This window comes from Salvelinus alpinus, chromosome 3 (genome assembly GCF_045679555.1).
Source record: "Salvelinus alpinus chromosome 3, SLU_Salpinus.1, whole genome shotgun sequence".
Classification (NCBI taxonomy): domain Eukaryota; kingdom Metazoa; phylum Chordata; class Actinopteri; order Salmoniformes; family Salmonidae; genus Salvelinus; species Salvelinus alpinus.
Window position 1 is genome coordinate 14,928,061 of NC_092088.1, and position 12,500 is coordinate 14,940,560.

Genomic DNA, 12,500 nt, shown 5'->3' on the forward strand with positions numbered 1-12,500 from the left:
TGTTTTAGCTGCAGATAAATCTCCCGGGAGGACAGCTGACAGGGAACGTCATCAGTCAGCACATTCCCAAACACACACATCCCGATTCCCGAAACACTCAGCTCATCCCCTAGAACTCCCAACATAATCTCTCATGCGACGTTCACGTGCTGACGGAGTTATCGGACGTTTGGAGTTCTGACTGGTCATTTTTTTTGTACGACCCTCCAATTCATATTTACAAGTGGGAAACTCTGCGAAAATATTATTACCCGAGTTGCAGATTCGTGGCATTTCACCACTGACCTCTGACCTTTTCAACCAAAAGATGAAGACAAATCAGTTTCTGACAATTACAAACTGGATAATGTAGCTAGTTTGTCATATATTGTAAAATATGTCATATTGTCAATATTAAGCAAGCTAGCTAACTTTATTATTAGCAACGGTAGCAAGCATGTCTAGAAAACTATCTAGCTAACTACCCAGTTAGCACATGTGGTTCCTTGTAAAACAAATGTTTTTGGTTTTTGGTTTCACATTGGTTGTGGGAACGAAGCAATACATTTCCTGACCGGTAAAATGTAAGGTTTTCTAAATGTTCTGAGAACAGAAGTAAGACTCTTACCTGTTCTGGGAACTTTTATTTTTAGGTTGCATGGAGTTTCTAAGAATGTTTAACTCTGGTTCATTGAAAGTTTTCCAGGGAGGTTTTATTAACACTCTGAGAACAGAAATTATGAACGCTTTGAAAACGGAAATTATAGATTATTTGGAGGTTTTTGAATAACTTCCACTTAATGTTTCCATAAGACTTTAGATAACACTGCTAGGTTATTTAGTTTCTTACTCCACGCACAGATAAGACAGATGGAAATGAATTTCCTTAGGCATTAATCATGTGAACACTTTTCTTTTTTGTTATGACAAGGCATCTGTGAGGTTTGAACCTATGATCTTCTGTTCTCTATCCATGAAATTAGTCCACTGCGCCACCAGGGCTACATGTGCACAGACAGCTGAATTCTGATCTTTTGCCCAATTATTGACAAAAGTACTGATCTGATTAGCCAAAAGACCAATTAGTGGAAAAACGATCAGAATTAGGCAGCTTGTGTAAATGCAGCCCAGGATGGAGCTAGCAAGACATGTATTTTTTACTCCTACAAAGATGCTCATTTTAGTCTATTCAAACAGACCCCATTTCAATGGAAACAATCACTCATTAAGATCAGGTGTGGCCAATTAGTGGGCGTGGCCAACACACCTGAACACACTCAACAAGATAGAGGAAGAGATAGTTTTGTTGACGCTGAGAACGGAATGTATATGTTTTTAAATAACATTCTAACAACATTCTCTGAATATTACTAAAGATTTCTTGTGGTTTTTAATTGAAAGTTTTCTTAATGTTCTTGGAACAAATTGAGAACATGACTTTAATAGAACCATGAGAAAACCAGTAGGAAACGTTATGCTGAAGAACTGAAATTCCCACAGAAGAACATTGTTTTTTTAACGTTCTCTGAACTATTTGAGAACATTCCCAATGTTAAACCAGTTGAAGAACGTTCCTAAAACAATTACCAAAATGTAAATTAAATATAACCATGTTTGAACTTTTAGGAAATGTTCTGTTAAAATAATGAAATACCAAGAAAATACTGTTTTTTTGTCAAGTTTCTTGAATGTGTGGAGAATGTTCCAAAACCAAGTAACTATCCTGCACCATTCCCAGAACGTTGTGGGAATGTTTATGCAAAATAACCACAGGACAACCACGCTCTCATCAAGCTCTAAGAAACATGTGGTTCTCAGAACAAATGTGTTAGCTGGGTAAATTATTATTGGTTGAAGAATTGTTCTGATTTTAGAAGCACTTGAAATCAATCATGTCGGACTTACTACTCCGAGCACATGAATGCCTCATCATACCACCGACAAACCCACTCCAGCCTGATGGACATGAAATGTGAATGGTTTGTACCCGATGAGTGTTGAAGAGTATAAATTGCAAAATCCATGCAGCTACTAGCCAATAATTAGAAAGCGATGTAAGTTGATACCATACCATTAATACATGAATTCATGTATGCTGTGATACATATGACATGCTGCCGTACGTGGAGGACACATGATACACTGACGAGGACTTTTCCGCCTGAAACAGCCCAGCAAAGCCCAGCCTAGCACAGTGCAGGCCTTGCATGGCATAAACCCATGTTGAATCAAATCTAAAACAAGTAGATCGCTCAATTCACTCCTTAACAGTGAGCTTGTCCGTACCTGGCTGACAATTTGACCTACATCAGTCCATTATCATCACCCCCAGATAACCCATACGTGTGTGTGAGATAATAGTGTGTGTGAGATAATGCCATTTAGCAGAAGCTTTTATTCAAAGCGACTTACAGGAATGTGTGCGTACATGTTATGGTCCTGGGAAATGAACCCACTACGGTGGTGTTACAAGCATCCTGCTCTACCAACTGGTAGGAGGTGATGTCACAAATTTAGCCTTACCTCAGGAGAATTCTCAGGAATTAGAGAAGAAGAAAAGAATGTTCAAGGAGGAGAAGAAGAGTTGAAAGTATTCCAGAAAGTGTCCCAGCGCCTACCCTCCTGTACACCCAAGAGACAGTGCAGGAGCTGGGTTATGGAGGTCTGGGTGGGTGGGAGCTGCTTACGGGTTTACGAGGAGACTGATATTATCTCTCAGATGCTCCTGGGGTCTATGTATACACCAGTATAGAGCGGGGGGGGGGGGGGGGGGGGGGGGGGGGGGGTGAAGGGGGTAGTGTGAAGAGGGAGGGAGGACAGAATAGTGGATAGAGAAAGATAATCACTTACCCTCCTTCCCTTCGCTCCCCGAGGACTGTGTTTCTCTGGACACTATGAAGTGGACACTATGGATCGGACACTATGAAGTGTCCAGTCCACCTGTTTATACCTTTAGAATAAACAGGTGGCGGTGTCCCCATATCACTCAGATCTCTGTTACACAACTGACTACATAGAGAGAGAGAGAGAGGGAGAGAGAGAGAGAGAGAGAGAGAGAGAGAGAGAGAGAGAGAGAGAGAGAGAGAGGGGGAGAGAGAGAGAGAGAGAAAGAGAGAGAGAGAGAGAGAGAGAGAGAGAGAGAGAGAGAGAGAGGGAGAGAGAGAGAGAGAGAGAGAGACAGAGAGAGGGAGAGAGAGAGAGAGAGAGAGAGAGAGGGGGGGAGATAATGAGATATGGGTAGAGAGAGAAAGGGGGACAGAGTGAGACAGCGCTAGTGTCTAATCATCAGTAGAGAATTTACTACGCATCCGACTTTAACGACCTACTTCAAAGCTAACCCTCAACCCTGTCCTCTAACCCCTGACCCATAAACCTAGCACCAACTCTAGACCTGACTCAGATTTATCAGAATGTATGGCATAACTGAAGACCTATGACTGCAGGGACTGGATAGTAGCCCCATGATGATGATCAGGTAGTGTGTGTGTTGGTGGGGGGGGGGGGGGGGTAGTTATTCTGATGTCTTCACTCTGATAACATTGTAAAAATGAGTCAGTGTTTAAAGTCCAGCACTCAGCACTCAACCAGATGACTGGAGATCAACAGGACTAAAAATAGGAGAGGCCCTCCTGGTAGTGTGTGTGTGTGTGTGTGTGTGTGTGTGTGTGTGTGTGTGTGTGTGTGTGTGTGTGTGTGTGTGTGTGTGTGTGTGTGTGTGTGTGTGTGTGTGTGATTAGCATTAGTGTTTTCTCCTCAGACACAACATACTTGACATTGTTTGGGGTTATTCATCCCAGTCTTTCCACCACTCACCTGAGTCATGCGGAAACGGCCATTTTGCTTTGCAGCAGAATAACCCTGACACACAGCCCTCACCTCACCCTGGGATCGGATGAGGCTAAAGTTTGCGGCTAAAGATAGCGATCCAGCATGGGGTAGGTAGCGTTTCACAGCTCTGGCATGGTGACTGACAGAACATGGGCAAGGAATTTAGAACACCGTTTACAGGAAGCGCTGCAAAACTGTCTTCAACGTAGACATGATAATAAAACACCCATGAAGGCAGCTAGCAACCTTCCCTTGGTGAAAGGGTTTGTATGATGATATATTCATCCCTTACAGAAAAAACACACTATTTCACATGTGGAAAATCACATGATTTCACATTAAATGTAACTTTTTTGGAACATTTCACATGATCACGTTTTCATATGTGTAGTTACGTGATTTCACGATGCTTCGCATGTTGTCACATGTTATCACATTAACGTCACATAAGATCACGTGTGAGCACATGAACACGTGTTTTTGGAACACTTCACATGTGTTCACATGTGAAACTAGTGGTTTTTTCTGTAAGCGATCCATCATAACCCTATGATGAGACTGCGACAGCTCACTGTAATAACTAAGCAACATTACCACCTTGTGGATGACGTTAGGAACTGTCCCAGATAATGATTATAATATAACTCCTACCTACCTCGTCTCTCTTACCCAGTCCTATTGGTGGTGGGCATGATGCTGGAGACATAGGCAGAGACAGACAGACAGACAGCTGGAGAGTTTCACGTCTGTTTTTATTTCTCTGAACTACAGAACACCAACTGAACAGCTCACCTCTCACATCAATCAGACAAAACCTCCCTCCTATCTCCTCCCTTCCTTTCCCTCCCTTCCCTTCCCCTCCCTTTCTCATCACAATAAGGAAGTGGAAAAGGCAAAGGAAAAACCACCAAATAAACACATCCTGATACAGAGCGTACTACTGTGCAATGCACTGACACATTTATATGAAGCAAGAAAGAAAACACAGGCTATTTCCTAATATTCCTAATAATAATATTCTCACAATAATCATCATCACAAAAATAACATGAAAAAGAAGCGGTTGGCAATGCGTGCCGGTAGCTTCAGAGATGAGTACAGTATTGTTCTCATATACAGTCAGCTCTTTGGTTCAGATTCAGGCCTTCATGTGACCAACTGGATTTTGAACCCGGGTCGCCTGCACTCCCCGAGACTGTATTAGACCGCTTAGCTAAAGTCATAATGGAAGCACACAGCAGGCATGTAGTCCATCCTTTTACAGGTCAGCAATAGTCTACCGTTTGTCTTAGGACGGATGTTCTAGCTTCTCTCCTCTCATCCATCTCTCCTCTCATCCATCTCTCCTCTCATCCATCTCTCCTCTCATCCTTCTCTCCTCTCATCCATCTCTCCTCTCATCCTTCTCTCCTCTCATCCATCTCTCCTCTCATCCATCTCTCCTCTCATCCATCTCTCCTCTTATCCATCTCTCCTCTCATCCTTCTCTCCTCTCATCCATCTCTCCTCTCATCCATCTCTCCTCTCATCCCTCTCTCCTCTCATCCATCTCTCCTCTCATCCATCTCTCCTCTCATCCATCTCTCCTCTCATCCCTCTCTCCTCTCATCCATCTCTCCTCTCATCCATCTCTCCTCTCATCCATCTCTCCTCTCATCCATCTCTCCTCTCATCCATCTTTCCTCTCATCCATCTCTCCTCTCATCCATCTCTCCTCTCATCCATCTCTCCTCTCATCCATCTCTCCTCTCATCCCTCTCTCCTCTCATCCATCTCTCCTCTCATCCATCTCTCCTCTCATCCATCTCTCCTCTCATCCATCTCTCCTCTCATCCATCTCTCATCTCATCCTTCTCTCCTCTCATACTTCTCTCCTCTCCTCCATCTCTCCTCTCATCCTTCTCTCCTCTCATCCATCTCTCCTCTCATCCATCTCTCCTCTCATCCATCTCTCCTCTCATCCATCTCTCCTCTCATCCCTCTCTCCTCTCATCCATCTCTCCTCTCATCCATCTCTCCTCTCATCCATCTCTCCTCTCATCCATCTCTCCTCTCATCCCTCTCTCCTCTCATCCATCTCTCCTCTCATCCTTCTCTCCTCTCATCCTTCTCTCCTCTCATCCTTCTCTCCTCTCATCCTTCTCTCCTCTCATCCATCTCTCCTCTCATCCATCTCTCCTCTCATCCATCTCTCCTCTCATCCATCTCTCCTCTCATCCCTCTCTCCTCTCATCCATCTCTCCTCTCATCCATCTCTCCTCTCATCCATCTCTCCTCTCATCCTTCTCTCCTCTCATCCTTCTCTCCTCTCATCCTTCTCTCCTCTCATCCTTCTCTCCTCTCATCCTTCTCTCCTCTCATCCATCTTTCCTCTCATCCTTCTCTCCTCTCATCCATCTCTCCTCTCATCCATCTCTCCTCTCATCCATCTCTCCTCTCATCCATCTCTCCTCTCATCCTTCTCTCCTCTCATCCATCTCTCCTCTCATCCATCTTTCCTCTCATCCATCTCTCCTCTCATCCATCTCTCCTCTCATCCTTCTCTCCTCTCATCCTTCTCTCCTCTCATCCATCTTTCCTCTCATCCATCTCTCATCTCATCCTTCTCTCCTCTCATACTTCTCTCCTCTCCTCCATCTCTCCTCTCATCCTTCTCTCCTCTCATCCATCTCTCCTCTCATCCATCTCTCCTCTCATCCATCTCTCCTCTCATCCATCTCTCCTCTCATCCCTCTCTCCTCTCATCCATCTCTCCTCTCATCCATCTCTCCTCTCATCCATCTCTCCTCTCATCCATCTCTCCTCTCATCCCTCTCTCCTCTCATCCATCTCTCCTCTCATCCTTCTCTCCTCTCATCCTTCTCTCCTCTCATCCTTCTCTCCTCTCATCCTTCTCTCCTCTCATCCATCTCTCCTCTCATCCATCTCTCCTCTCATCCATCTCTCCTCTCATCCATCTCTCCTCTCATCCCTCTCTCCTCTCATCCCTCTCTCCTCTCATCCATCTCTCCTCTCATCCATCTCTCCTCTCATCCTTCTCTCCTCTCATCCTTCTCTCCTCTCATCCTTCTCTCCTCTCATCCTTCTCTCCTCTCATCCTTCTCTCCTCTCATCCATCTTTCCTCTCATCCTTCTCTCCTCTCATCCATCTCTCCTCTCATCCATCTCTCCTCTCATCCATCTCTCCTCTCATCCTTCTCTCCTCTCATCCTTCTCTCCTCTCATCCTTCTCTCCTCTCATCCTTCTCTCCTCTCATCCTTCTCTCCTCTCATCCATCTTTCCTCTCATCCTTCTCTCCTCTCATCCATCTCTCCTCTCATCCATCTCTCCTCTCATCCATCTCTCCTCTCATCCATCTCTCCTCTCATCCATCTTTCCTCTCATCCATCTCTCCTCTCATCCATCTTTCCTCTCATCCATCTCTCCTCTCATCCATCTCTCCTCTCATCCTTCTCTCCTCTCATCCTTCTCTCCTCTCATCCATCTTTCCTCTGCTCTATCTTTCTTTAGAACATCCTCACTTTTATCTGTTTATCATTCTTTATTTTCAACTTTATTCTGTCGTTCCCAACGCATTCAATTTTGTTTTATTAAACTACATATCAAGTCCCATTTTCTCCCCCTATCCATGTCTCTCGTTCTCCTTGTCTGCCATTTTAGATCACGTCATAAAATACTTATTTTATGTTAATATTCATATATTCATACATATCAACTATATTCTATATCAACTATACATCAAATAATATTTTTATCAGGCGAAGCAGAGGAGGTCAAATTATCAGAAGAAGAAATGGTGATGACAAGGCTGGTGTGAACCAAGAGCTACAATGGTGTCCAAACAGGAAGTCAATAAAATAAAGAATGTGATCAAGAAAACCCCAGACCAAAGGCATTTCAAAGTATTCAAACAGGTGGGTAGTGGATAGACTTCTGATTTTCATTCTTAGGTAAATTATGCAATGCACAATACTAACATCTCTTTTGGACTGACAAAGACCAATACTTTGCAATAAACCATACAGAACAGCTAGCACATAATGTGAGAGTATAGTTGTCCTATGGTTATTTTGCATACAACATTCCCACAACGTTCTGGGAATGGTGCAGGATAGTTGCTTGGCTTTGGAACATTCCGAGCAGATTTAAGGAACTTGACGAAATAACGTTATTTTCTTGGTATTTTGTTACTTTAATTCAAGTTTTCAAAAAGTTGAAACATGGGTTACATTTAATGACACGTTTGGTAATGTTCTAGGAACGTTCTCCAACTGGTTTGACATTGGGAATGTTTTCAAATAGTTCAGAGAACGTTTAGTAACAACGTTCTTCTGCAGGAATTTCAATACTTAAGAATAATGTTTCCTACAGGTTTCCTCATGGTTCTATTTAAAGTCATGTTCTCAGAACATTCAGAGAACGTGAAGAAACAATGTTCTTCTGTGGGATTTTTAGTACTTCAGCATAACGTTGTCTGAAGGTTTGCTCATGGTTCTATTTAAAGTCATGTTCTCAGAACATTAAGAAAACGTTTGCTAAAAACCACAAGAAAACATTAATAACGTTTTAAAAGGAATACATTCCGTTCTCAGCGTCAACAAAACTCTCTCCTCAGGTGTGTTAGCCGTGCCCGATAATTGGCCACACTTTAATGAATGTTTGTTTTCTTTGAAATGGGGTCTGTTTGTGTAGACTACAATGAACATTAGTTTTTTTTAAACAAGTAAATTAACATGTTAGCTCCATCCTGGTGGCGCAGTAGACTAATTCCATGGATAGAGAACAGAAGATCATTGGTTTGAATCTCACTGACGCCGTGCCACAATAAAACATAAATGTGTTTGTGTGATTAATGCCTGAGCGAATACATTTCCATGTGTCTAATCTGTGCTTGTGGTTCTAAACAAACCAATCTAGCAGTGTTATTGAAAGTCTTATTGAAACATTCAGTGAAAATGTTAAGGAAGTTATTCCATAAATTCAAAATAACCTTTACATTTTGTTTAAAACATTCACAACATTTAGATAATGTTCTCAAAACGTTATTTAATTACCTTCAAACAACCCATAATTTCTGTTCTAAGAATGATAATAAAACCTAGGAAAACTTTCAGGGAACCAGAGTAAAATGTTCTCAAAATCTCCCTGCAAACTAAAAACGTACCTTCCCAGAACAGGCAAAATGTTCACTTCCGTTATCAGAATGTTTAAAAAACATTCAGTTTTACCGGTCAGGGTAACTTATGGCTTCGTTCCCAGAAGCAATGGTAAACCAAAAACTTACGTTCCCACAACTTCCAAGGAACCAAATTTGCTAGCTGGGATTTCTCCAGAGCCAGTCTATAGTGTGTTGTCTTAGCTCATGGTGGATCCAGGGCGCCAGACGCTAGGTTGCAGACCCAGGTTAGAGGTGCTGAATTTGGGGCGAGGCACTCTGGAGGGCTGCGTGGAGGCGGGGCGAGGTGGGGTGTGGGCCAAAGGGCTCAGATCAGGGGCACTCTTAAACTGACTGTTACCTTGTTGGGGGGCGTGGGGCTGGGAGGGGTAGGGGTTAGGGTTAGGGACATGGACGGAGGAGAAGCTCGGGAGCTGCGGGAGGGGGCCTGTGGGGGCTGGAGTAGGAGGGACCCACTGGGGCTGAGGCTGGTAGGGGGGGGTAGAGAGTGATTGGTAGCAGGAAGTGGCTGTTGGGGGAAGAGAAATGACATCAGACCTCCACATCGGTTCTCCTAGTGTGGTCGCTGACCATGGGATGATGACAGTAGGGGCGGGGCCTGTGGGAGGTGGCGTGGAGAAGCGTTTGACCTCATACGTACGTGGCATCTTGTTTTGGCCCTGGGGAGTCCCGCCCCCGTAGCTGAAGAGGGAGGGGTTTAGCTGATAGGGCTGGCGACTCATGAAGTCCAGAGCCTTGATGCCTTGAGCCTTCTGACCCCCAGGGGCGGCTTTATGCCCCGCTGAACCCCCACCCTGTCCTGCTACCCCCGCCATCTGGCGCTGGGCCTGGAGAGGGCAGGAGGGGGAGAGGAGGGGGTTGTAGCTGATGGGAGGGGGGGCTCTGCAGCTGGAGGAGTATTTGAATTGAGAGGGGAGGGAGGGTGTGGGAGAGGGCTGGCGGGGGTGGCCGGGACCGGGTTGGGGTGAGGAGGGGGTCTCCACCACATAGCGATCCATCCTGCTCTGCCTACGGGCGAACAGCTGACCCCCCTTCCCTGCTAGCTGGGGCACCTGTGGAGGAGGCTGGGGTTTAGGGGCCACAGGAGGGGGCTTGGAGCCTCTCTGTGCCTGCATGAAGTTACAGGCCTCAGCCCCCAGCTTCAACCAGTCCTCTTCAGGGCCTGACTCACCTCCAGCTTCCCCACTAACTCCTCCACTAGGCCCCATGGGGCCTGGGCCTATCCTGGTCGGTGCGTCCGGGTTTTGGAGCAGCTCCAGCAGGGCTGGGTTTGGAGACACGTCCTTCTTGTTCTCCACAGAAGGACGGAACATGGGCTTCTTGTTGCTGCGACGACGCGCCTCCGCGAGAATGCCTGTTCTGGAGGCGGGGACGGCGATACGCTGCTCACGGGACGACAATGAATCAGAGGCAGGGGTCTGGGCAGTGGAGGGGGTCACCATGGCAGGGTTTGTCATAGAGACATAGGAGTTGAAGATCAAGGGAGGAGGGGGTTGGGTCTGAGCAAGGGAGGGAAAGTAAGGTGTGGCAGAGGAAGGAGAGAAGGGTTGATTAGAAGAAGAAGGAGGAGAGAAGGGCTGGGCATTCATGGCAGAGGATGGATAGACTGGGGGATGAGGAGGAGGAGGGGAGAAAGGTTGACTAGGAGTAGAGAAGTGTTGAATGGGGGCAGGAGGAGGAGAGAAAGGTTGAGGAGCAGTCAAGGAACAGAAGTGTTGGGTGGGTTGAGGAGGATAATGAGAAGGAGAACAGCGGTCAGAAGAAGGAGAGAAGGTGGCAGTATGGACCGAGGGAGAAAGGAAAGGCTGAGAAGGAGTGCGGGTAGGAGAGGATGGAGGAGAGAGAACAAGAGGAGGAGGAGAGAGGATGGATGCAGTAGGTCTAGGGGGGATGTAGAGGGAGGTACTGGAGACCGCTCTCCTGGCCTCGGGCGCCCCTGAAGGGCGAGGGGGGGCGATGGTTACCATGGATACCGCAGCAGTGGGTTTGGAAACCATTGTTAAGCCAGGAGTGGGCTGGACGGGTCGGAAGATGACAGGGGTGGCGGGGGGGCGAGATTGGGCGAGGCCTGAGGTGAAGGGACGTGCCGTGCGGTTATGGATTCCCCCAGGCGGGTTAGGGTTAGTGTTTAGGTCAGGCTGGGGGGGGATCGGGGTGTGAGAGGGGGAAGTCAGAACCACACTGGCCCGACTCATCCCTGCTGAGCCCCCATTGGACAAACTTGCAGTCAGGGAGGTGTTAGGGGCAGAGTTGTAGGTGACAGGAGTGGCCAATTTCCTTTGCTGCTCATACTGCTCCGTCTCTTTCCCCTGATAGGCTATGTAGTCCAGCCCGGGGCTCTGATAGGCTGGGGCATTCATCCCAGACCCCTGATTGAATGACATGTTCATCTCTGGGCTCTGATAGGCCAAGGAATCATACCCTGAGCTCTGATTAGTTGGTGTTTGGGGCCTTGAGTTATAGGTGGAGGGGCAGGCAGAACTCCTCCTATCCAGCATGTCCAGGTATTCGCTGTCCCAGGTGGGGTCAAAGGTTCCAGCAAAGCCCTCTTCATCCACCTCTGAACCCGAGGGGAATGAACTCCCTTCCTCCTCCTCTCCCTCCGTCTCTCCCCCAGTCTCAGCACCCACCTCCCCCTCCGCGCGGCCAAAACAGGTGAGGGTGTACTTCTTGGCACGCTGGCGTCTCTTCTTGAACATGAGAACTCCTTTGGAGTTGGAGTTTGGAGCGTCGGTGAGCAGGGAGGCGATGGAACGACATTTAGTACGAGCCTCTTTCACCTGCCTGTCTACCACACTCTCTTCTCTCTGCAGCTCTGGTAGACAGGGGGAGGGACGGGAGGAGGGGGGAGGATTGGGGGAGAGAGAAAGAGAGAACAGAGGATTACATAAGTAACTGTAATGAATAAGAATGTTCTGGTTAGAAACATAAAAGCCTGTTTGGGAGTGATTGACAGCTGCTGGAATGTCACTCAAATCCATGATGACACCATGATGGGTGACACCTTCAGCCAGTGAGGGGTGGGCAGCGCTCAACCCTGACAGACAGGAGAGTGTGCTGGGGGCTCAAAGCTCTGATTTCCCCCTACTCCCCAGTTGAGCAACGACCAGTTAGTCAGTCAGTCAGTCAGTCAGTCTGTCTGTCTCTGTCTGTCTGTCTGTCTGTCTGTCTGTCTGTCTGTCTGTCTGTCTGTCTGTCTGTCTGTCTGTCTGTCTGTCTGTCTGTCTGTCTGTCTGTATCCATATCCGTGTATGAATTTGGTGTATGAGATGGAGATATTTCAGCCGTTATATAAATGAACTCAGCCCTCAGAAATAGCCTCACACAAATACTGTTAGCATGACTAACAGCCACACACACACACACACAAACACACACACACACACACACAAACACACACACACACATACACCAGTGAAGGGATCAGGGGTTTAGGTGAGGCGTCTACGAGGCTGGTGCATCTACTCAAACAGTGACTGGAATCACAGTCTAACTGAAACCTCACAGCTCATAACG

At 46.6% G+C, this 12,500-nt stretch overlaps 2 protein-coding genes across 4 annotated transcripts in view; both read right to left on the minus strand.

The window, feature by feature from the left end:
- LOC139570073 (myozenin-1-like) overlaps positions 1-2,903 on the minus strand; it is an 8,389-nt gene extending 5,486 nt beyond the window's left edge. For 2 of the 3 annotated variants that reach the window (XM_071391573.1, XM_071391571.1), the window contains exon 1: positions 2,503-2,694. The gene's annotated coding sequence lies outside the window, so the exon portion shown is untranslated. Of the gene's footprint in view, positions 1-2,502; positions 2,695-2,829 lie in introns of those variants that run through there. The other variant, XM_071391572.1, reaches the window with a different exon arrangement.
- Positions 2,904-8,421: 5,518 nt separating this feature from the next.
- The window catches only part of LOC139570075 (synaptopodin 2-like protein), a 12,884-nt gene continuing 8,805 nt past the window's right edge, over positions 8,422-12,500 (minus strand). Inside the window, exon 5 of the mRNA XM_071391574.1 lies at positions 8,422-11,799. Within this exon, the coding sequence (XP_071247675.1) occupies positions 9,164-11,799 (2,636 nt within the window). The 3' untranslated portion in view covers positions 8,422-9,163. The remainder of the gene's footprint in view (positions 11,800-12,500) is intronic.